General features: G+C 33.4%; 2 protein-coding genes and 1 pseudogene across 3 annotated transcripts; 2 read left to right on the top strand and 1 right to left on the bottom strand.

Moving 5' to 3' along the window:
* Window positions 1–1920: 1920 nt before the first annotated feature.
* On the top strand, window positions 1921–7862 carry LOC147928296 (uncharacterized; annotated as a pseudogene).
* A 9-nt stretch (window positions 7863–7871) lies between these two features.
* LOC109128693 (uncharacterized) lies at window positions 7872–10376 on the top strand. Its single transcript, XM_087486087.1, has 4 exons — window positions 7872–8042; window positions 8304–8379; window positions 8601–8641; window positions 9063–10376. Exons 1-4 carry the CDS (start codon window positions 7872–7874, stop codon window positions 10374–10376), a joined length of 1602 nt encoding a protein of 533 aa, XP_087342213.1.
* Window positions 10377–15975: 5599 nt separating this feature from the next.
* LOC104743724 (putative FBD-associated F-box protein At1g32375) lies at window positions 15976–18056 on the bottom strand. Of its 2 annotated transcripts, none has more exons than XM_019235948.2 (4): window positions 17902–18056; window positions 16764–17639; window positions 16462–16596; window positions 15976–16361 (listed from the first exon to the last, which is right to left on the bottom strand). In XM_019235948.2, the coding sequence occupies exons 2-4, from the start codon at window positions 17595–17597 to the stop codon at window positions 16152–16154; spliced, it is 1179 nt and encodes a 392-aa protein (XP_019091493.2). In that variant the 5' UTR covers window positions 17598–17639; window positions 17902–18056; the 3' UTR covers window positions 15976–16151. The 2 variants fall into 2 exon arrangements, with proteins under 2 accessions (XP_019091493.2, XP_087342496.1); XM_087486370.1 differs by having other exon boundaries at window positions 16764–17783; window positions 17902–17989.
* Between the last annotated feature and the right edge of the window lie 6104 nt (window positions 18057–24160).

Raw genomic sequence — 24160 nt, 5'->3', positions numbered from 1 at the left:
GACATCAAGCTCATCATTACGGATGACTTGCTACTAAACAAAATACCAAAACGTCTCTAATCAATTAACAAATTTTAACAGTCCTTATTTATGAAGAAAAACTCTAAAGGTCCTTCGCAATCGCACGTGTCTCTACGAGTGTTCATTGACCTCTTAACTCAAAGCCTCCACTAGACGCATAGTGTCGTCGGCACTTACAGCTTATTTAAGTAAAGTGTGTATGACTCTTATAACTAGTGTGATTATCATACTTGCATAAATAAAGAATTTGAAGAAAAAAAGTTCAACGACTAGTTCTATCCAGTATAATAATACAGATTAACACGTTAAAAAAAAAAAGATGTATCTAAGTACCTTGTATTCTTGTTACAAGAACTTAGCGCATTAATACACAGTTGAGCTTAATTTATTACATTGCAATATTGCAATAGACTTATCTTCTTCTTCTTTTTTGTAATTTTTGTATCTTATTACATAGATGTATCCTGCAAATTGCAAAATTGTACTGGTTTTGTCTTGTTTTTAAATTTGAAAGTTACACTGCACATGCCAACCTAACCCCTCATTAATAAACATTTGAGCTTAATTGACTAGTCTAAAAACTCTAAATATAGTAACTTGTAATATTGTACGTAGTGTTAAATCTCTTAAATTTACGTTCGCCATTAACTTTGCGTCTAGTCGACCTGTAAATTCCAATATTGTACTTGTGGTTTTGTTTTGTTTTTGGAATAAAATTAGAAAGTTGCACATGCCAACTAACCTAGCCATTCGTAAATACTTACCTGAGCTTAATTTATTAGTATAGAAACTCTACATAGAAAGCAATTTGCAATTTAGAACTTTTATCTTTACATTTATCAATGACTTTGCGTCCGGACGACCTGTAATATTGCAATATTATACTTGTATTGTTTTTCAATAAAATTTGACAGTTTCACATGCCAACCCAATCCCTCATTAAATACATGTTTAAGACTAAATTGTTAGTCTACAATAGAGTCTAGATTAGTTAGTAATATTGTAATGTTAGATTATTGACTTCACGTAATATGTAAATAATGCGAGTGGAACACTCTCAATAGATCATAATCTCTCACTTGAGATCCGCAAGCATATATAGAAATTGTCTTGAGCAGTAAGTTTCATATACTCTCATTACTCACATAATCTCTCATACCACTCATTTACTCTCTTTCGGCAGCTCTATGGATTCAGATACGGATTCTGAGTCGGAGCTCATGTTTGTCATTTCTCAATTGATGTATGTCTTATCACTTGAAAATGATACGAAGTAGGAGAAGAAGTCAAAGTTGGCACCATTCGTTATTCAACTATTCTCTCTGGTCACCTCAATGGATTTTGATTCACAGCCAAAGCCGGAGTCAAAATTCATGTCACTCATTAAACAAGCAATCTCTGTGGGCAACTCTAGCTCTGATTCTGATCCGCAGTGGTTGGTTCCACTAACGACTCAAATGATCTCTCTCATGAGTTCAGTAGCTGATTCGAAGCTGGAGTTGGAGCCGGAGTGTGAACATGAACACACTAAGAACGCGTTCTCCTTGTGTTAGAAGAATGTGTTCTCCTTATGATATAAGAACGTGTTCTTCTTAGGATATAAGAACCCATTCCTCCTACAATTATAAATGTACATTCTAGTAGTTTCCTTATATAGACTCCATTGTATCCCTATAAATAGTTTGTAACTAGGTTATTATTATTCAAGGAATGACAATCTCTCCTTCTCCTCTATTCTAACCTAGCCGCTCTCTCTTTCTCTCTTTCATTCTCTCTTGATCATTCTATCTCATTCTCTATTCTTCTCATACTCTTTCGTAATTCTTACATGTTATCAGAGCAGTAACGCTCCTATTGTGTTTATTCTCAAATTTTCATCTTCCGCACCAGAATCTGATCATGGATCTCAGCAAAAACCTAATCATCCCTGTTACACTCAAAGGTGGAAACTACTTGCTATGGGCAAGAACCACAAAGACAGAACTGTGCGGTCGCGGGCTCTGGAAGCACATTGAGAGCAATGAAGCTGTGAAGGAGACGACGACCAAACAAGAAGGAAAGGAGATCGTTGTGTGTGACAACGACAAGTGGTTCCAAGAGAACCAAAGTGTTTTAGCCTTCATCCAAAATTCCTTGGATACTCCGATTCTTGAGTCTTACTCATATTGTGAGACAGCTAAGGATCTTTGGGACCCTACAGAATGTGTTTGGTAATGTCTCCAATCTGAGTCGTGTGTTTGAGGTAAAGAGAGCAATTAACAATCTCAACCAGGAAGACATAGAGTTTACTAAACACTTTGGGAAGTTCAGATCTCTTTGGGCAGAGTTGGAAATGTTAAGGCCTAACTCGGTGGATCCAATGGTTCTAAATGAACGCCGTGAACAAGACAAGGTGTTTGGCTTGCTCTTGACATTGAATTCGTCATATAATGATCTCATCAAACATATTCTTCGTTCGGACAAGCTCCCAAGTCTTGAGATGTGTGCAATCAAATTCAAAAGAAGCATGGTTCCATTGGTTTGTTTGGAGCAAAAGGTGATCTTATCACAGCCAACAAAGGAGAGGTAGTTATATGATTCTCCCAAGGAGTCGACACTCTAAGGTGGTGAAAGGGATAAACCTTGCATCCAAGAGACTGTGAAGTCTAAAGGATCAAAGGATGTGGAGCGAATGGTCGCACAAGAGCTACGAAAGACTTTTGATATACCGGTGGATCGATTCTTTGGATATTACACACAAAAAGAGATCGACAACTTGCTGGATATGACACACCAACAAGGAATGGATAGAGAGATAGATCGAGAGACGCCACAAAGATCTGTGAAAGGATCTATGATAAGTCTGAACCAACCATGAACATAGATATGACGCACCATGAACATGGAGTTCCAAAAATTACAAGATATCACATCTTGAAATAGAGAAATCTCTCTGATTTTTACTCAACAACAAAACTTAGTTTTTATTCATGAATTAAGCTTCATTATATAGAGGAGATACAACAATTTCCTATAACAGTCAGCAACTTGGGAATTGAAATTCAAACTCTAAAGTGCAGGCAAGAGAGAGAAAACCACATAATTAAATGTTGTTTTGAGAATGGACGAAAATCTCTCTTTTCTTCTTGATTTTGGGCTGACCCCACTTTGTTGGGCTTCTCTGATGGATCAAGATTCTAGAACAATTTTGTTTGTAGCTTAACTCAATATGTTCTGGTCAGAATCCTCCTTTGAATGGGCGTATGTCTGAATTCGCGTAAGCTGGAGATCACCAGTTTTGTAAATTGCGTAACTCCTTCATCTGAACTCTGTTTGATCTGATTATTCTTCGAGGAGTTTTGTAATTGAGCTGAGCACATTCTTCAACTGGTTTCATGCAAAAATTCCTCGTGTTTGATCAGATAAGCATTAAACAATGAGCACATGTCCTGACGCTTCCCATTAACATATCATACTCTCCCTCTTGAAAAAGGATTTGCCCTCAAATTCGGATACTATTCTTTTTTTTCGTTCCATTTCCTTTTTTTTTTTGACAAAATAAAGAAATAAAAATAAAACAGAAATAGAGGATGAAGAGATGAGAAAATGAATAAAAGAATATGGAGAGATGAGAAGATGATAGAATAATAGACCAAGCTTAGAGTGTTGCTCTGATACCACTTGATATGATTCTCCCAAGGAGTCGACACTCTAAGGTGGTGAAAGGGATAAACCTTTCATCCAAGAGTCTGTGAAGGCTAAAGGATCAAAGGATGTGGAGCGAATGGTCGCACAAGAGCTGCGGAAGACTCTTGATATACCGGTGGATCGATTCTTTGGATATTACACACAAAAAGAGATAGACAACTTGCTGGATATGACACACCAACAAGGAATGGATAGAGAGATGGATCGAGAGACGCCACAAAGATCTGTGAAAGGATCTATGATAAGTCTGAACCAATTATGAACATAGATATGACGCACCATGAACATGGAGTTCCAAAAATTACAAGATATCACATCTTGAAAGAGAGAAATCTCTATGATTTTTACTCAACAACAAAACTTAGTTTTATTTATGAATTAAGCCTCATTATATAGAGGAGATACAATAATTTCCTATAACAATCAACAACTTGGGAATGAAGCAACTTGGGAATTGAAATACAAACTCTAAAGTGCGTGCAAGAGAGAGAAAACCACATAATTAAATGCTGTTTTGAGAATGGACGAAAATCTCTCTTTTCTTCTTGATTATGGGCTGACCCCACTTTGTTGGGCTTCTCTGATGGATCAAGATTCTAGAACAATTTGGTTTGTAGCCTAATTCAATCTGCTCTGGTCAGAATCCTCCTTTGAATGGACGTATGTCTGAATTCGCGTAAGCTGAAGATCACCTGTTTTATAAATTGCGTAACTCCTTCATCTGAACTCTGTTTGATCTGATTATTCTTCGAGGAGTTTTGTAATCAATCTGAGCACATTCTCAAACTGGTTTTATGCACAAATTCCTCGTGGTTGATCAGATACGCATCAAACAATGAGCACATGTCCTGACGCTTCCCATTATCATATCAGGTAGCTATTGCAAACAAGGGCTACTATAGAAATGATGGAAAGAACCGGTTCATATGTGATCATTGCAAGAAGCCTGGACATCTTAAGGAGAAATGTTGGGCTCTTCATCCACATCTTCGCCCGAGAGGAACTAATCCAAGAGCGAATCAAGCGAGTGGATATGGTGAAACACAAGCTCTGATGGTTCCTCAAATCACTGAAGGAAACGGATCAGCGTTAGCAGCCTCCTCAGGGTTGGTGAGAAAATCTGATCTCGATGCACTCATCAAGGCTCTAAAAGAGTCTTCTGGTAACGCCTATCTTATTCTCAATGCTATGAAACCTCTTATTGTTGATTCTGGAGCCTCTCACCATATGATTAGTGATTCTAAGCTAAGTAGAGATATAAAACCGGCTTTAGGAAATGTGATCATAGCCAATGGAGATAAAGTACCTATTGAAGGAATAGGAAACTTAAAATTGTTTGAGAAAATATCTAAAGCTTTTTATATGCCTAGCTTCACCTCTAATTTGTTATCAGTTAAAAGGGCGACTAATGATCTTAATTGTTATGCAATATTTGGCCCTAATGATGTTTATTTTCAGGATATTAAAACAAGTAGAGTGCTTGGCAAAGGAACCACTAAAGATGATCTTTATGTGCTTGAGGATTCAAACCTATCTACTTCCCTTTCGTTGTGTTTTAAATCAATAATTGATAAGGCTAATAGTTCAGTGTGACATGCTAGACTTGGTCATCCCCATTTTCGTGCTTTGGAACTTTTGTTGCCTAGTATTTCGTTTAAGAATAATGATTGTGAAGCTTGTATCTTGGTAAACATTGAAAAACTGTTTTTCCTAAGTCCTCAACTATATATGAGCATTGTTTTGACTTAATTCATTCTGATATTTGGACTTCACCTTGCTTATCTCGTGAAAATCAGAAATATTTTGTTACTTTTATTGATGAAAAATCAAAATATACTTGGCTAACTTTGCTTCCTTCTAAGGATAGAGTTCTTGATGCTTTTACAAACTTTCAAAACTATGTGACTAACCATTATAATGCCAAGATTAAAATTTTGAGATCAGATAATGGTGGGGAGTATACAAGTCATGCGTTCAAACAACATTTGGCCAAACATGGGATTGTTCACCAAACAAGTTGTCCTTATACACCCCAACAAAATGGCGTAGCTGAAAGGAAGAATAGACATTTTATGGAGGTTGCTCGATCTATGATGTTCCACACAAATGTACCAAAGAAGTTCTGGGGAGATGTTGTTGTAACAGCATGCTACTTGATCAATCGAACTCCAACAAAAATACTGAGTGATATCTCTCCATTTGAAGTACTTAACAAAATTAAACCATCTATCAATCACTTATGTGTATTTGGATGTGTGTGTTATGTCTTAAAACCAGGTGAGCAGCGTGACAAGCTTGACGCTAAGAGTGTCAAGAGCATGTTTATCGGCTACTCGACTACTCAAAAGGGATACAAGTGTTATGAACCTGAAGCTAGGAGGGTTCTGGTCTCAAGGGATGTCAAGTACTTAGAATCTAAGGGATTCTATGATACAAGTAATTGGGAGGACTTGAAAGATCTTCCCTACTCTTCATCAGATAGAGCAGACAATCTCCACATTCTTCTTGAAAGGCTTGGAGTTGCGAATAATCAACATCAACCTTGTTCTTCTCTGGATGAAACTGATAGTCCTCATAGTCAAGAAGTAGATGATTATGATAAAGCTGAAGATGAACTGAACAATATAGGTGAAGAACGTGTATCCAAGGAGGATGATCTTGCTTCCGGGGGAGAAGAACCTAAATTAGAGGAAGAAGATCATGTGGAAGAACATCCGACTCAGGTTGAGGCTGCAGAGGTTGAGGCTACAGAGGATGAGGCCATTGAAGTTATTCCCCTCCGACGAAGTGAACGACTCAAGTCTGCTCATAAGAACTGGAAAAATCCTCGCATCTTCTACAATAGTCAGACGGTTGCTCACCCTATACAAGCTGTATGCACTTTGACACATTTTCCTGTTGAGCATCAAGTGTTTCTCACTCAAATTGATCAGCATTGGATTCCACAAAGTTATGAGGAAGCTAAAGAACATAAAGTTTGGCGTGATGCGGTCGGAGATGAGACTAATGCAATGGTGAAGAATCACACATGCGACGAAGCTGATGTACCAAAAGGGAAGAAAGCTGTGACATCCCGATGGATATTCACTATAAAGTATAAGAGTAATGGGGAGATAGAACGATATAAAGCCAGACTTGTAGCAAGAGGGTTCACTCAAACTTATAGAGAAGACTATTGTGACACATTCGCTCTAGTGGCCAAGCTTCACACGGTAAGAGTAGTGCTCTCATTAGCTACTAATCTATCTTGGGAATTGTGGCCGATGGATGTGAAGAACGCGTTCTTACAAGGAGAATTGGAAGAAGAAGTCTATATGAGACCACCACCAGGACTTGAAGACACTATTGGTCCCGGAAAGGTGTTTAAATTAAAGAAAGCAATATATGGGCTGAAACAATCACCAATAGCTTGGTATCATAAACTCAGTTCAACATTGATGGAAAAAGGATTTAGAAGATCAGAAGTTGATCACTCTCTTTAAACTTATCCAAGCCAAAGAGGTATTATAGTCATTCTTATATATGTTGATGATATTATCATCTCCGGGAATGACAAGGTAGGTATTCAAGATACCAAACTCTATCTCAAATCAGTTTTTGATATCAAAGATCTTGGAGAACTAAAGTACTTTCTTGGGATAGAAGTTTGTCCTTCTGAAAAAGGACTCTTCTTGTCGCAAAGAAAGTACACACTTGATCTTTTGAATGAGGCAGGTAAACTTGGATCAAAACCAGTTGAAACTCCACTTGAAGAAGACTACAAGGCTGGTCGTAAGGGGGAGCTGAATGATGCTCCTTTCGAAGATGTAAAACAGTATCGACGGTTGGTAGGTAAGCTTATTTATCTCACCATTACTCGACCTGATATATGCTTTGCTGTAAACCAGGTGAGTCAACATATGCATAAGCCAACATTACATCATTGGAAAATGGTGAGCCGAATACTCAAGTATCTCAAAGGATCACCAGGACAAGGCATATGGATGGGATGTAATGGATATGCAGAGCTGGTAGGATACTGTGATGCAGATTATGTTGGGGATCATGAAGATAGACGCTCAACATCTGGTTATTGCACGTTTGTTGGAGGAAATCTTGTCACTTGGAAGAGTAAGAAACAAAATGTGGTATCTCTCTCAAGTGCAGAGTCTTAATACAGGGCAATGAGGAAGCTCACAACCGAACTCATATGGCTCAAAGCTCTCTTGAAGGATCTAGGCATCGAGACTCCAAAGCCGATCACAATGCATTGTGACAATGAAGCCGCTATTCACATTGCATCAAACTCAGTATTTCATGAAAGGACGAAACACATAGAAGTGGACTGCCACAAAGTCAGAGAATAAGTTCAGTTAGGAGTTATCTTGCCATGTCACACCAAGAGTTCTGAACAACTGGCAGACATCTTCACCAAAGCAGCGAGTCCCAAGGTTTGCGAGTATATACACTCCATACTTGGACTTATGGAACTAACCAGGCCACCGATGAAGAACCTAAGCTATTGACTCTATACTCTTTTTCCCTTAGTATGTTTTTGTCCCAAATGGGTTTTCCACACTAAGGTTTTTTATGAGGTGGGTGTTCATTGTTTCAAGCTTAACCTCTGTTCCAAAATGGTTAAGCTTGAGGGGGAGTGTGAACATGAACACACTAAGAACGCGTTCTCCTTGTGTTAGAAGAACGTGTTCTCATTATGATATAAGAACGTGTTCTTCTTAGGATATAAGAACGTGTTCTTCTTAGGATATAAGAACCCGTTCTTCCTACGATTATAAATGTACATTCTAGTAGTTTCCTTATATAGACTCCCTTGTATCCCTATAAATAGTTTGTAACTAGGTCATTATTATTCAAGGAATGAGAATCTCTCCTTCTCCTCTATTCTAACCTAGCCGCTCTCTCTTGCTCTCTTTCATTCTCTCTTGATCATTCTATCTCATTCTCTGTTCTTCTCTTACTCTTTCGTAATTCTTACACGGAGTTCATGTTACTCATTGATGACATGTTATCTTATTACAATATTCTACATTCTGAAAATCCGGTCGATTTGGAGCTCAGATCACTCATTACTCAAATAATCTCTCTCGTCAAGACTACATATCCGGAGCCGATGGAGTTGCAGCTCGTATCACTCATTAAGGAAGTAATATCTCTCACCAACCCAACGTCACTCATCTGGCACCGTAGTGTAAATCTCGTATCAAACATTTTGGCAATAATCTATCTCGTCAACTTTGTGGATTTGGATTCCCAGCCGAAGCCGCTAAAGAAGCTCATATCACTCTTTTCTCGATCATATATTTGTGTGGAAGAAATACAAGCGGGACGGGAAGCTGGAGTGTCTCCCTTGGAACAAATACAATCATACTCTTGCTCTGTTTCCAACACAAACTCCATTTACTTGCAGCGTCTGTGCATTGATACATTTAAAAGGTCCCCTCTACATATATCCCCCTTGTGACTTTGCGGTCCATCAAAAGTGTTTCAACTTACCACAGGTGATAAGGATATCTCGTCATCCCCATCGTATCTCTTTTACAACTTCTTTTGGACAGGGGGATTGGTATTGTGGTGTTTGTCGCCGAAGGATCGACAATGATTATGGGGGCTATTCTTGCATCAAGGATGGTTGTTTGTATGCGACACATTCAAAATGCGGTACACAAAGAAATGTGTGGGATGGTAAAGAACTTGAGGGAGAACCAGAAGAGGTTGAAGAAGAAGTTGAGCCGTTTGTGAGGATAAGCGATGGGGTCATACAACATTTCAGTCACGAACATCATCATTTGAGGCTTGATGAGAACACGGACAGAGACTACGACGAGAATAAGTTGTGTCAAGCATGCATCACACCGATCTATTTTGGTAACTTCTACTCTTGTATGCAGTGTGATTATATTCTCCACCAAACGTGTGCGAATTTTTCTTGCAAAATGCATCACCCAATACATCCACATCTGCTTACTTTAGTGAACTATGACGGTGTTGTGAAGGATACCGAAAGAGCATATTCAGCTTGTCCTTGGTTTTGCACAGCTGGTTTTGTCTATGAGTGCAGTGAAGAAGGATGTTATTTTCAACTACATGTGCAGTGTACCGCAATTACTGAGCCATTAGTCCGTGAAAATCATATGCATCCTTTATTCCTAACATCTAAACCAGGAGAGGACCGAGGATGTTACGTTTGCAGAGGTTCAAAAGATTCGATCACAAGAGAAACGTTCAATTGTATTGAGGAGTGCCACTTTTCTTTGTGCTTTGGATCTGCTACGTTACCTCAAACCGTGAGGTATAAGCATGATAAGCATATGCTCACTCTATCTTATGGAAATGAAACAAGTATCTTGGCGTATTGGTGTGAAGCTTGCGAGGGAAAAATAAATCCGAAAGAAGGGTTTTATATGTGTTATGAGAATTGTTGTGTCACACTACACATTACATGTATGCTTGGGAAGGACTTGTACCTTAAGCCTGGTTCATCGATGATCTACGACTGTAAGGAGGTACACGTTTTGAGCAACAATCATCATATGTCTCGACCTATTTGCTCTAGGTGTAGGAAGCGTTGTCCACAAAAAATAGTTTTCAAGTACTCCGATTTAATAGCTTGTTCCATATCTTGTATTCCTTGTAAGATCAAGAACCCACAAGTCCCTATGCCATTCTAAAATGGTGTAAGTCTATTTTGAATTTTATTGTCTCAACTCATTATTCTGTTTTCCATTTCCACAATAAAAAAGGGTCACAGTTTACAAAGACTTCTGCTTCGAGAAAACTACTAAAACATCCATCATAGAGCATATTTGTAGTCACACGAGTAAAATATGGGTCTAGAAAGATGAGAATATTTATCAGAGAGAATGACGGATCTGTAACTCAAAGTAGTTTAGTTATTTGTCCGTCGTTTGTCTGAAATATTCAAATGGGCTCTGCAGATTTGATATGGATCACATGCAACATTTAATGCATAATGATTTGCATATACATTAATTTTTGTTCACAACATTATCTTATTATCTTATCTTATTATGTTATGAGAAGGTTTTCTCCTAACTTTGCATAACACGATGACATTTGGCAGCGTATATTTTCGACACTTGTCCTTACTTCTCAATTATTAAAATTTTTTAATTTATTTTTCTCAAAAATACGTACAATATTTTTCATATTCACTAAATTATTTGATATTTTTATAATAAAAAATATATTGACATTTATGCAATGTTCTTTTAGTAATTCTATATAGCAATCATTTATCAATAAGAAGGTTTTCTCCTAACTTTGCATAACACGATGACATTTGGCAGCATATATTTTTGACATATGTCCTTACTTCTCAATTATTAAATTCTTTTAATTTATTTTTTTCAAAAGTACATACAATATTTTTCATATTCACTAAATTTTTTGATATTTTTATACTAAAAAATATATTGACATTTATGCAATGTCCTTTTAGCAATTCTATATAGAAATCATTTATCAATAAGAAGGTTTTCTCCTAACTTTGCATAACACGATAATATTTGGCAGCGTATATTTTTGACACATGTCTTTACTTCTCAATTATTAAATTCTTTTAATTAATTTTTCTCAAAAGTACATACAATATTTTTCATATTCACTAAATTTTTTGATATTTTTATACTAAAAAAATATATTGACATTTATGCAATGTCCTTTTAGTAATTCTATATAGAAATCATTTCTCAATATTTTATATAATTAACATAAGATTATAATTTTTCATAGGTATCATTTATCAATATTTTATATAATTACCATCACATTATAATTTTGAAAATAAGAAAGAATTAAATATTATGTCATAATTAAATTTCTGATAATTAAATATTTAAATATTACTATCATAATTTTGGAAAAATATAATGTGATGGTTATTTTGACAAAAAAGTATAATATTTTTTTCACAGTTTTTGTGCCAAAAGATCAAATCAGTTTATTCTAAAATAATTTTAAGATATAAAACAATATGATAATTTATATTTATTTAATAGTAATCATTAACATAATTTATTGCATATTATTTCTTTTAAATGTAACTCCATGATGTTTGAAAAAAAATAAAAACAAATCTTTCATCATATGAATACACTTTAATGTATTAATTGCAATACAATTAAATTTTTACAAAAAAAAAAAATACAGACAAAATCTACGGTATAATTATGCTTTGAAATGTAACAATAACTTCCATGATGTTTGCCCAAAAAAACTGAAAAAACCTCTCATAATACTACAAATTTATCTATAAATAGCTAGACAAAGTCTTCGTCAAACATCATACTCTACCTCTCACATAATTTTCTAAATTTTGTAATATTTAACTTTTTCCTTTATCTGACATTTATAGGTTTTGAAATAAATAAGTTGAAGCGAAATTTTGGAGCATATATAGAAGTGAATATGTGAAATGTGGTTATTTCTTCGAAAGAGTTAGATGAATAAGGTCTTATGCACATAACACATTCTCACTTGTAAATGTTGTTTCGAATGCCTATTTTGTATATCAATGTTGTAATTCGTGTTTCTTTTGATCCATTTGATAAATTTTTAGTATAAAAATTTTAGTTTTTGATCATAATTCATAAACCCTAATAGATTTTCTATCTTAGTCACAATATTTATGCTACTTATAACCCATGCTATATTTTATACAAGTGTGTTTGTATGTATTATCCATGAAAATGAGTTTAAACAAATATTAACTGTTTCGAATATTATTACTTTAAATTTGTTCCTTAACATTACAATTGTGTTTCTATGTATTTATTAACTTTGTTTCCGATAACCATTTCCATAGTCCTTTATTTTATTTATAGATTATGACTTCTGATGAGAAAGGTTTTGCGATGATTTAGGGTTTAGGGTCAAAAAAAATTTGGACGTCTAGGTGATATATAACTCATGATATGGGTTTCCAAAGCCATGTGATTCTTCCAAATTCAGTTTTTATTTTCTTACACAATTTAGTCTTAATTATTTTCTTAAAATATAATTAACATCTAATTTCTTTTCATAACATTATTGTTTGGGTTATACTATGTATGCACTTTTTTTTCTCTTCTCATATGTTCCATTATTTCCTAGTCATGATCGATTGTTGATGATGTGATGATAGTGCTTACCCGCAAGCAGAGCAAGGCAATGGGATTTGACCATGTGTGCAAGTTTCACCAATACAAATTTAACAAGACTCACCTCTACCACATTTATATCAAGTCAAAATATCCAAAGATCACCCTAATTAAGCTAATCCCAATTGCATTCTAGAGAAAGACGGAGGGAACGAGAGAGAAAAACAATGTCTTCGAGAAGTAGGAAGATTTGAGTTATCTCTTCTTCCATCCATTACATGATTTTTAAAAATAAAAACATAGAAGAAAAAAAAAGAAGATCTGGTGAACAATTATTTTATTGTTCTCTTAGGTTATGCAGTTAACGCTAAAAAAAATAACTCGATAATATAATGGTATTTTACTCTTTTTTGTTGGTCATTTTGCGTATAAAACAACATATATATATATATATATTTAAAGAGAAAAATATACACAAAAAGCAATTTTTATTTGATATAATAATATATCAACTAGATTAAGACCCGTGCTAGAGCACGGGTTGAAATTCATTCTATTTATATTATAATTTTTACATAAAATATAATTTATGTGATTGTTTTTAAAAGTTTTTTTTGGATAAAACATTATACAATAAAATCATATGCAAATATGATGGCTTGAAAAAAAACATCTATTTTGTAAGTTTTATATTGTTAATGATTCTAGATAATTATCCGTGCTATAACAATAGTTAAATTTTATTTTATACAAAATTTTGTATATTTAATATTTTAAAATAAAATTTTAATATGTTGTATTAGGTTATATATGTGAAGTTATTTCAACAATGTATATTCTACATCATGACTTGAATGTCATTATAAGACATAATTTTGTAAATTTGAATTTAAATATTCAAATTTTGACCCCTTACTCAGTAAATTTTTTAATTAAATAGATATTATATTTAAAGAATAATATTACTAAAGCTTGAATATTTTATAGATTGAAAATTTTATATTTGTTTTTAAAAATTCAACTTATGGTATATCCAGAAATAAAACTATTTTTTAATTATAATAAATAATATGATAATTTATTTGTTTCACATAATAGACTCATATATAAAAATGAAAGGTGAAGTATAATGATAGTTAACAAATTAATATGTTAAGTTAGATATCAAAAGATTTTATTTGATGAATAATTTAATAAAAGAAATTAATATGGTAAGTTAGATGATATGATTCTTTATAATATTCTCCTTAAGATTTTCGGTATAACCTATTTGTAACTAATTAATCTATCATTAATGTATAACATATTTGTAACCAACTTATTAAAATTATATAGTCTACAAAACAATATTGTGTACTTCCGTTTTATTATAAAGGGGATATATATTAATTTTTTTTACTCAATTCTAAACTAAAATTCAGTTTGCATTTAGTATGTTCAATAGATATAAAATACGTGATAAAAATATAAAAATATCTAACAGAGAAATTTCTTTCCCAAATTCAATTAATCAAGAAACAGAAAGAATTCTACTTCTAGAACACAAATGTGTTTGAAGTAATTTGTATAATTCATTAAGGTTATAATATTTTATTGCTAAAACATTCAAATTATAATAATAAAAATTTTAAGCATGTGTGAAGCATGCTGGTAATATATAAATATCAAAATTATTTATGCTACATTTAGTTATCTAATTACTGAAATTTATTACACAAAAAATGAAGGAAGAACATGAGTTTCGGCTCAAGAAGAGGTTATTCGAGAAATTCAAACTATTGTCAAGTCCTTATTGGAGGTGTCTGGTTTTAGAAGATATTGATGTTTTATAGATTAGGTTAAAAGCGGATAAACTAACACATAATGTCCATGCTCAGCCGCATTTTATTTTTTATATAGTCAATGTTCTTTTTCCAACGTAAAAAATGTTTGTACGTCTTGATTGTGCATCATTACATGAAAAGCTCTATATATTATGGGATACAAACTAAATATTTTAAAGTAGTCTTTCATATTAACAAAAAAAATCAGTTTAATGTTTAATTAATCAATAGTCATTCATTTTAAGTGACTGAGAATACTTATTTAAAAAACAAAACAAGTAACAAACATAAGATAATTTATCGAAATATAAAATTTTAAATATTTTAATAAATCTAAGATATATTAAAATTATTATAAAGTTATTTCGTGCATCGCGCAAGTCTACTTCTAGTTTTGTAATAAAAAGAAATGATTCAATTACAAAATAATTCACGTATTATGTAATGTAAATGAACATAAAGGAAATTTTACAAAAAATTTGCATAAGGAATAGTGGTAATTAATACAAAATGTCCATCTTTGTGAAACAATTCTCTTCTCTTAAGTCTAAAACATATACAAGCATTAAAAAACCGAATAATGAATTAAGTCTATAATAAGATCTTGTCACTTGTTTGGAAAAGAAAGTAAAGTTTATAATCATAGGTGATATTAACACCTAACCAAGCTCATATTATTAGTGGATCACTCTAAACAGAAAAGACCAGAATGTCTCTCATCATTAGCAAATTTGACGGTCCTTATTTACCAAAAACTTAAGGTCCTTCACAAGTCCGTTTCACCAGCTGTGTTCATTGACCATTTAACTCAAAACATCCACTAGACGCATAATGTCTTTAGCATTTACAGCTCATTGCTTTCAGTTTGAAACTCTTATCCACTAGACCTTTTCTTCTCTTTTTCCTCTGTTTTGTGGACATACAGTTAACCATTGCATCTCCTGAAGATGTAACTCATCTTTTTATCTACCTAACCAAGCTCATGACGGATTTACACTAAAGAAAATACCAAAGTGTCTCTAATCATTAACACATTCAATGGTCCTTATTTGTTAATAGTGTCTCCCATGTATTTTCATTGTGGGAGAGGGAGACACATAGTGAGATGCCTCCATTAGACGCATAGTGTCTTCAGCACTTACACAACTCATTGATTTCGAGTTTGGAAACTCTCTATCTCAATTCTCAATTAGTGTGATTATCATTATTTGCCTGATACGAACCCTTAAAAAAGAATTTGAGAACAAGTTCAGAGGATAAAATTATAATGAGGATTAAATTATGAAAGCGCCATTCTTGGCAGTGACGAAGTACGCAGAGAGAACCAGAGCTAAAAAGATCAAAACTTGAGCAACATGAGTTTCTTTAAGAAGAGAAAAACACAAGTACTAAGCTACAAGATTCAGATCAAACACAAAACCAACTTGACTAATGAACAGGACTTGACTAAACTTCAGTTGAATGCAATCTGACATGTAGGTGAATGCCTAGACAACAATGACAACACCTTGAGCATCTCAAATTATTCGTCGCGGTCAGTGAATTCAGAGGAGATAGTTACCTTCTTTAAACAGCGCCCATTTTTCAAGATGAATGCCGCTAGTTCTTTCTCTTCTTCTGTTGCTTCATATTTTACCCATTCGAGAGTTTCAAGACTTGTCAACAGACATTTAGGAACTTCACTCGGTTCATTCCAGCACGGCCGTGGTTCAGAAGGACGAAGGGGATGGTCCTGAGATAGAAGTAAAGTATCATCGTACTGCTATTGTACTGAAATAATATATGCTTAGCTTATCAAAGAAACTGAACAATTCATGTTCAGATCAGCAGACCTGAACAAGTTTGAGATCTCGTAATTTAGGGGAATCTCTGAGCATACGCATAAGTAGATTTAGCCACACTGTCTCACATGTGCATAGCGTTAAACGTACAAGACAGTAGAAGACACTACCAACAGGATATGAATCCTGCATAAGTAAGATCACAAGAGTACCCGCCATTTAGAACAGACAAGTGATGATTGATTCAATGTCGTTCATTAATTGGTTCTAACAGAAGCCAGTAATTTATTTATATATGTAGATAGCAGAACTATATAGAAATGACAATTTGTAGTAGTGTAAGAACATATTACCTTTGAGGTACATAACGAGAGACGCTTGACTGAAGAAATTGAACCCATGAGCTGCTCAATATGGGCATAAGAAAAGCAAACATTTGCCTTCGAAATCTTAGTCATATTATTCTTAACGACACAAAGCACACCCATATTATCAAAAATTTCCAAGCACTCCAAAGAAGGAGTATCTATCATAAACCCGACATCTAAACCGGCATCTTCTTTATTGTGCAAGACTAAACACTTTAGAGACGGCACTCTAACAGTCAAAATTAACAAATTGTCATCTAGGCATCGTTTCACAACCAAGTCTTCAAGAACAGGACAACTTGATAGAAACGTCTCGATCAGCTCATCACCTGGATATTTCATGGATACTAGACTCAACTTCTTGAGGGATGGAAACGAAAACGAGGATGTAACATCCACAAGAACCGCGTTCTTTAGCTTCAGAGTCACAAGCATTCTACAACAGGTATACAAGCTCACCGGAAGTACCACTGAAGACTTATTACTATCAATCTTAATGATCAGCTCGCGCAAACAACGCTTATCTACTGTTTTAATCCACACTCGAATGTCTCCACTACCACATGAGGTTTTACCGAGTTTTAAATGCAGAGTATCTAGAACTGGTGCCTCGTGAAGAGTCAATGACCTGTCTACAAACCGTGAAAATCTTCCATACTCAATATTTTGATAGCTATCATCATACACAAGCTTTGGCACCAACATCCAAAGAAACTCCCACTGTTTCGACAAAACCATTGTCGCCACGACATCTTTCGCAGGCAGTAAAGACAAAATTCTCAAGAGTAACGCTTCAGGCAACTGACTTAACATATCCATTCACACTTTCTATTCCCAAACTTTCAGCTTCTACAGATTTGGCTGTCAAGAACAGAGCACAAAACTAAAACAGGAAAGCCAAAGCAATAGCCAAGAAAAACAACAGCAATAAGTCGTCTGTGTTGTACTGAAGAGTGAAGAAGTATACAAATAACCACAAGCAACGATGCAAGGTCAGAGCAAACCCTAATGAAGTACACAAACCATAAATAGAAAGAGAAGACGCAAACGAAATCGCTTCTTCCAAATCAAATAAGTAAAAGGGAATCAGAAAAAAAATTCACACTAAAATTAAAAGAAATACCTCAAACGTCACCGGAATTTCTCATCACCGGAGAAGATGAACGTCTTTTTTTGTTACTGACACGAATTCGTCTTAAAATCGAAACCCTAATTGAAACGTGACCATTGCTCTTACACCCTTAAGAGGCCTTCCCGCTTCTTTAATTTTACCCTCCCAAAAAAAAGAATTAGTGGAAATTTTATTTTTACTCCCTAATGATGCTACTAAGCTAATTAATCCTAATACTTCTTAGATGGTTCTATACAACAAAACCTATATAAATTAATATATACTAATAAGAGAAAAAATAAATTGGTCCCAAATCGTACCAGTTAACAAAATTTGATAAGATTATTAAATCTCAAGTGGAACATGTGTAAAACCTAGCTTAATATTTTTTTTGAAATCTCTATTTAAATATATTAGGATGTCGGCCCCGTGCGTTGCCGCACGGGAAAGTGTAAACTTGAAATGACAAACATTGTTAATTTCACATTTTGAATGGAAATTTAATGGTAATTTTTTAACGGTATAATATAAGAGTCAGAAATAATGACTAAGATGAATTAACCAATAATTTTTTTTGTATATATAAAAATCAATTCAGGGATAATAAGAGAATAATGCTAAAGATATACGAATCTAGGTTTGTTGAATCATACTCAGATAATCAATTTTAAAAGATATTCACATCAATCAAAATTTAAATCATTATTCTATCAAAATTTACAAAAAAAAAAAAAAAAAAAAAAGACCAGGGAGAAAGAGCTCATAGCTGCAAGCCTACAACCAACCAAATTGACTAAAAAATAAATCTATGAAAATTAGAAATCACAATCAATTAACTAAATTAATTAATACTTGGAAGATATGATCGATGTGGGTATTAGATGGAAAATGACACCAAACAAAAGTTAGATAAATGAATCAATAAATAAAACAAACCAAATTTTAAAAAAGATGAGTAAATCAATGTTGATTAATAAATTAAAAGAAAATAATATTCAGAATTTTTAAGTTTGGAGGTGTTAAACAATAGTGAAGGAACAAAAACTTTTTTCAAAGTCCATAAAAATAAAGAGGTGTGAGAATAAAAAGGTGTTAAACAAAAATGTGCGAAACAAACAAATGTAAACATTGAAAGGTGGGAGTACGACGAAGAAACACAATTGTTGGATCGATACATTGCAACTTTTGAGATCATTAACAAATCTATACAGTTAGATGAGATAATAAAAACAATCTCATCCGTTAGATTTAAATTGACTCCTAAAAGTGGGTTTGCTATAATATATAAACATATAAATCTATGAAAATTTAAAAATCATAATCAATTACCTGAAACTGAAAGAGATGATTGTTGCGGGTATAAATGGAAAACGACACCAAACAAAAGTTAGATGAAGGATCCAATAAATAAAACAATCCAAATTTTAACGAAAATGAGTGAATCAATGTTAATTAATAAATTGAAAGAAAATAATACTTAGAATTTTTAAAACTTCAAGGTGTGAAACAATACTAAACAAAACAAAAATTCTTTTCAAAGTCCATAAAAATATGTATATATATATATAAAAATAAAGATGTGTGAAATAAAAAGGTGCAAAAACTAACAAGTGCAAACATTGAAAGCTAGGGGTACGACGAAAAAACACAACTGTTGGATCAAAACATTGCAACTTTTGAGATCATTTTTTTTTTTTTTTGATAACTCAGGAGTGATCCTAAAGGCTACCTAGGCCCAAAGACTAATCTCCTGGGGCCGGAGGAAACCATGTTAAAATTCGAACCCCGTGGCCAATGCTACTCGAATCCAGGTGGCGGAACTTTTCTCCCTTTACCACTGGAACAAGGCGGAACTTTTGAGATCATTAACAAATCTAAACCGTTAGATGAGAGATTAAAAACAATCTCATCCGTTAGATTTAAATTGACCTTTAAAAATGGATTTGCTATTATATATAAAAATTTTAAAAAAAAAACACTCCAATCAATCTATTCTTTTATTTTATTTATTAACTTGTAGTTTAAAATCAAAATAATACTTAGTAAACAATAATTTCGAAATTTGTTTTAATAGTCCATAAAAATCTATATATAATCCGATAAAAATAATAAATAAAGATGTGTAAAACATAGATTTGTAAAAATTAATAGGTGCGATTTTTGAAAGATGGAGGTACGACGAAGAAATATGATCATTGGAAAAAAAACTTACAACTATTGGAATCTTTAATAATAAACCGTTAGATGAGATAATAGAAATAATCTTATCCGTTAGATTAAAGTCGATCTCCAAAAATGAGTTTGCTATTATATATAGATAGAAATGTTAATTTTATTTCAAGGAAATTGAATAGCCAGCGGCCGAGTTTAATAATCGATATATGTAAAGCTCGGTGTGACAAGATTATTAACCAACTCAGGGAACACATCTTGGTTGCGGCAGGACAAAGTGTACGTTTTTGGATTTGTGGTTACAACTCTTGTTTTGCGGCAGCTCTTGTTTTCCCTTTGGTAACCATTTCAATTTATTTTATAAACTACAAAAAATAAAAATTATTCCATGAGAGATCAAGCTAACAATAAATCAAACTATTGTTGTGGTAACCAACACTATAATCTCTTTACGACCATAGTCATCTTTTAAATATGGCACATGGCGTTGATGAGGATAAAATAAGAGTGCCACTAATGTGATGAATACTACAAATCCTTTTTCCTATGTATTGAAGGAATTGCCAATTGTTCTATCCCAACAAAACTCCTCAAATTTCATATGTTTTTATACAAGAATTAGAATAATTTCATAATCTACGAAATATTCTCAAAGAAGTTAAAAGGAAAAATTTAAGGAACAAAAGCTTTTCAATGACACATATTATTGCCGACTGATCGGTTTGGTGGAAAAGATAATAAACTGCAATTTGTTGATAAAATCGTCAAGCTATTTTCTTAAACTCATTTCTCAAAACACCAACGCCTATTCATCATATCTACACCAAAAAACTATTCTATTACTAAATGAATTAATGTTCACTAACCCCTACGTTTCAGTCAATCCCACTTTGGGAGAAGTTCTAAGGTCTTGGCCTCTTTTCACAGCGATACAATTGCAGTTCGAATAGTAATAAATTCTGAATTTTTTTCTTCTGGGAATGATACATAATTTAATCTAATGATTTAGAAACGATGAATGAAGTTTTATTATTTAAAGTTGAGATCCTTTATTGAAGAGAATTATTGTTACTATCATATTTTAATCGTTTTGTTGAACATGTAAATTTATGCATGATATTACATGGTTGCCTACCTTTCTCATCGTTTTTGTGGTTTTGTTTCCTGTCACACGAACTCGGCAAACCCAGGTTCATGTCTTCATGTATCATGTATATCTCTTATTAAAGTTGCTATTTATAGTTGCCATTGAATCTGTTTTTTTGGCGGCAGTGGAATTATGATTATTTTGTGAATAATAGTGTGATCACAAGCATTAAAATGGGTATGCGGCGTCGCCGTGGGAAAGAGATTTGGAAGAGCTCACTATTAATAATTTTTGTTTCACAGTTTCTTTAGTATTAAATATATAAATGAGATGAAGAGGCACAACGAAAAGTTGTGAGAAGAGGGAGAACCAATGCTTCACAAAAACGTGAATAAAAAGGTTGCAATTGAAAAGACACATCCTTTGGTTTAATGTATTTTCCAAAAAAAACACAGCCCTTAGATTAATAAACAAACTAACTTTAACCGTTAGATTAAAAGATGACATCAGCAGTCTCTTAAAGACAAATAGAGCATTTAAGAAAAACCAAACTTTTCGTTAATCTATAATCTATATACAAGAACGAATTGGGGGAGGGAACAAAACCAATTTTTTGGAATGGATACTAACAAATTTATAAAAATATCTTGATATAGAGATTGAGGCAGGTTAATATAAAAACACTCTAATAAAACAAATCTTTGATTTTATTTTTATTTTTAAAATTACTCTGAAAACAATAAATTTGAAACTTGTTTTTGTTGTCCATAAAAGTTTATATATAATAAACAAAAAGGTAGAAAACATAAAGGTGTAAAACATAAAGGTGTAAAATATAGAGGTGTAAAACAAAAAGGTACAAAAATTAATAGGTGCAATTTTTAATATATGGGGGTACGACAAAACGAAGAGACACGATTATTTGAAGTAAAAAAATCTTGCAACTGATGGAGTCATTAATAATTTTAAACCATTAGATGGAAAAGTGAAACTAATCTCATCCGTTGGATTAAAGAAAACACAGAAATGTAGGTTTGCTATTATATATAGATATAAACTAATATTCATATAAACTTACATGTATAAGTTGGTATATTATCATACGCTTTTTAAAAAATGAATTTCTCCTAGATTTCATCTCTATTAAAATAGTTGCTATGTTATACTTTCAAATTGTAATGTTATAGTATACTTCATAACATGTCACAAAAATAGACAGAAAAATTTTCAAGTTTTTAATTTCGAAATATATATCATTTTCATCTTAATAGTCTTTTAAAATATGACAATTGAAGTCATCAATTATACATTTTAATTTATCTAAGTATTTATAATTTATTGTCAAAAAAAATTATTTTTGGTAAATATTAAAATTTCAATTGGAAAACTATAAAATTATAACATCCAAAAGGCTAACATATTTTCGTAAAATTATCTCAATTTTAAAATTTTCAAGAGTTTTAATTTTTTAAACATACCTCTTGGAATAGTATCATTATAAATTAATAAAATATGATTGAACCAACATAAAAAAAACTATCAAAATGTTAGTCGAGAAAAATTCTACGTTTTCATTCTTTCTTAATTACACTGAAAAGAAAAAAAAATAGAATGGGGCATCATACATATTACTCTAAAACATGTCCATCAATTACATTTTATTTCAAATCGAATATCAAACTTGCAATAGGAAAAATGCTTTAATTAGTAATGTAACCCTTAAAATAAAAATTAGGTTTGTATTCGCACTACATCACAAAGACGGTATCCAGAACTAGTTTTTCTACTGGTTTTGCCGGGATTAATTTGAAACATGGCAAAAAGAGACGAAGACCAAATCAGTGGAAAAGGAAAGCACAGGCTATGCAGGAGGGTGCAGGAGGGATCTGGCACCAACCAGCCTATGATCATGAGGCAGAGGAGGGTATAACATCAAAACGGAAGGCTGTGGATGAAGCCAAAGGATCATCCAAACTTGCCAAACACGGCGAAACGGAGGTGGTTCCAAATGGGGAACCACCTCTGAAAATATGAGTTTTATGAGCTGGAATTGTCAAGGCTTGGAGGGAACTTGACAATTCCTACTTTGAGGAAAATGCGTCGTGAACATTTTTCGGATTTTATGTTTCTCCTGGAGACTAAAAACTCTAGTCACCACGTTTTGAGTTTGCAGAGATCTTTGGGGTATGATCACTCGTGTATTGTTGATCCAGTGGGCTTGAGTGGAGGTCTAGCTCTGTTCTGGAAAGCATCTTATGCGGTGGAGATATGAAGCTCAGATTCTTGAATCATTGATATGATCAAGGTTAAACTTGGATCCCTATCCTTTTACATATCAGGTGTGTATGGGGATCCAGTTTCTCATCATCGACAAGCAGGTTGGGATAAGTTAATAAGTCTAAGTGTTTTCAGGGATGATCCATGGCTAGTAGTAGGGGATCTAAATGAGATCTTGGATAATTCAGAAAAGCTTGGCAGACTAGCACCGGTAGAATCAACGTTTTTTCCTTTTCGGAATATGATACATGATTGTCGTCTACGAGAGGTCTCCAGTATAGGAAATAAGCTTTCATGGGCTGGAGAACGAAACAAGATGTGGATACAGTGCAAGTTGGATAGAGTTTTGGGGAATGCACCTTGGTTCCAGCTTTTTCCAAGAGCACAAGCTGAATATTTGGATCGCATTGGTTCGGATCATCGACCTCTCTCCACGCGCTTTGTCAGTGAGAATATGTCTTAGAGAGGACGTTTCATTTTTCAGAAAAGGTAAACCTCCAAACCAGATTTTTTGGAAGTGATTAAAGAGGGGTGGACTAAAGGAAATCAAACAAAACATTTATATGTAATGCGGAGGATTGCAGAATGCAGGAAGGTGATTTCCTCCTGAAAAAGGTCTACCAATCAAAACTCTAAAGATTGAATTACCCAGTTAAACCATAGGCTCGAAGAGGAAGGAGTTATGCTTTGGCCAGATTTTCATTATATGAAAACTCTACTGTGGAAGTTAGAGGA

Source organism: Camelina sativa, chromosome 14 (genome assembly GCF_030686135.1).
Source record: "Camelina sativa cultivar CO46 ecotype springtype chromosome 14, ASM3068613v1".
NCBI lineage: Eukaryota > Viridiplantae > Streptophyta > Magnoliopsida > Brassicales > Brassicaceae > Camelina > Camelina sativa.
The sequence above is the reverse complement of the archived record's forward strand: the minus strand, read 5'-3'. Positions and strand labels throughout refer to the sequence as shown.

Bases quoted from the DNA above. Each gene is read 5' to 3' on its own strand.
- LOC109128693 (XM_087486087.1), top strand. From the start codon at position 7,872: ATGAGGAAGCTCACAACCGAACTCATATGGCTCAAAGCTCTCTTGAAG. The intron at 8,043-8,303 runs GTCAGAGAATAA...CATTGTTTCAAG, and splicing joins TAGAAGTGGACTGCCACAAA to CTTAACCTCTGTTCCAAAAT. The intron at 8,642-9,062 runs ATCTCATTCTCT...CTCCCTTGGAAC, and splicing joins CATTCTCTCTTGATCATTCT to AAATACAATCATACTCTTGC.
- LOC104743724 (XM_019235948.2), bottom strand. From the start codon at position 17,597: ATGGATATGTTAAGTCAGTTGCCTGAAGCGTTACTCTTGAGAATTTTG. The intron at 16,597-16,763 runs GTAATATGTTCT...TTACTTATGCAG, and splicing joins TCTCGTTATGTACCTCAAAG to GATTCATATCCTGTTGGTAG. The intron at 16,362-16,461 runs GTCTGCTGATCT...CTTCTATCTCAG, and splicing joins GAGATCTCAAACTTGTTCAG to GACCATCCCCTTCGTCCTTC.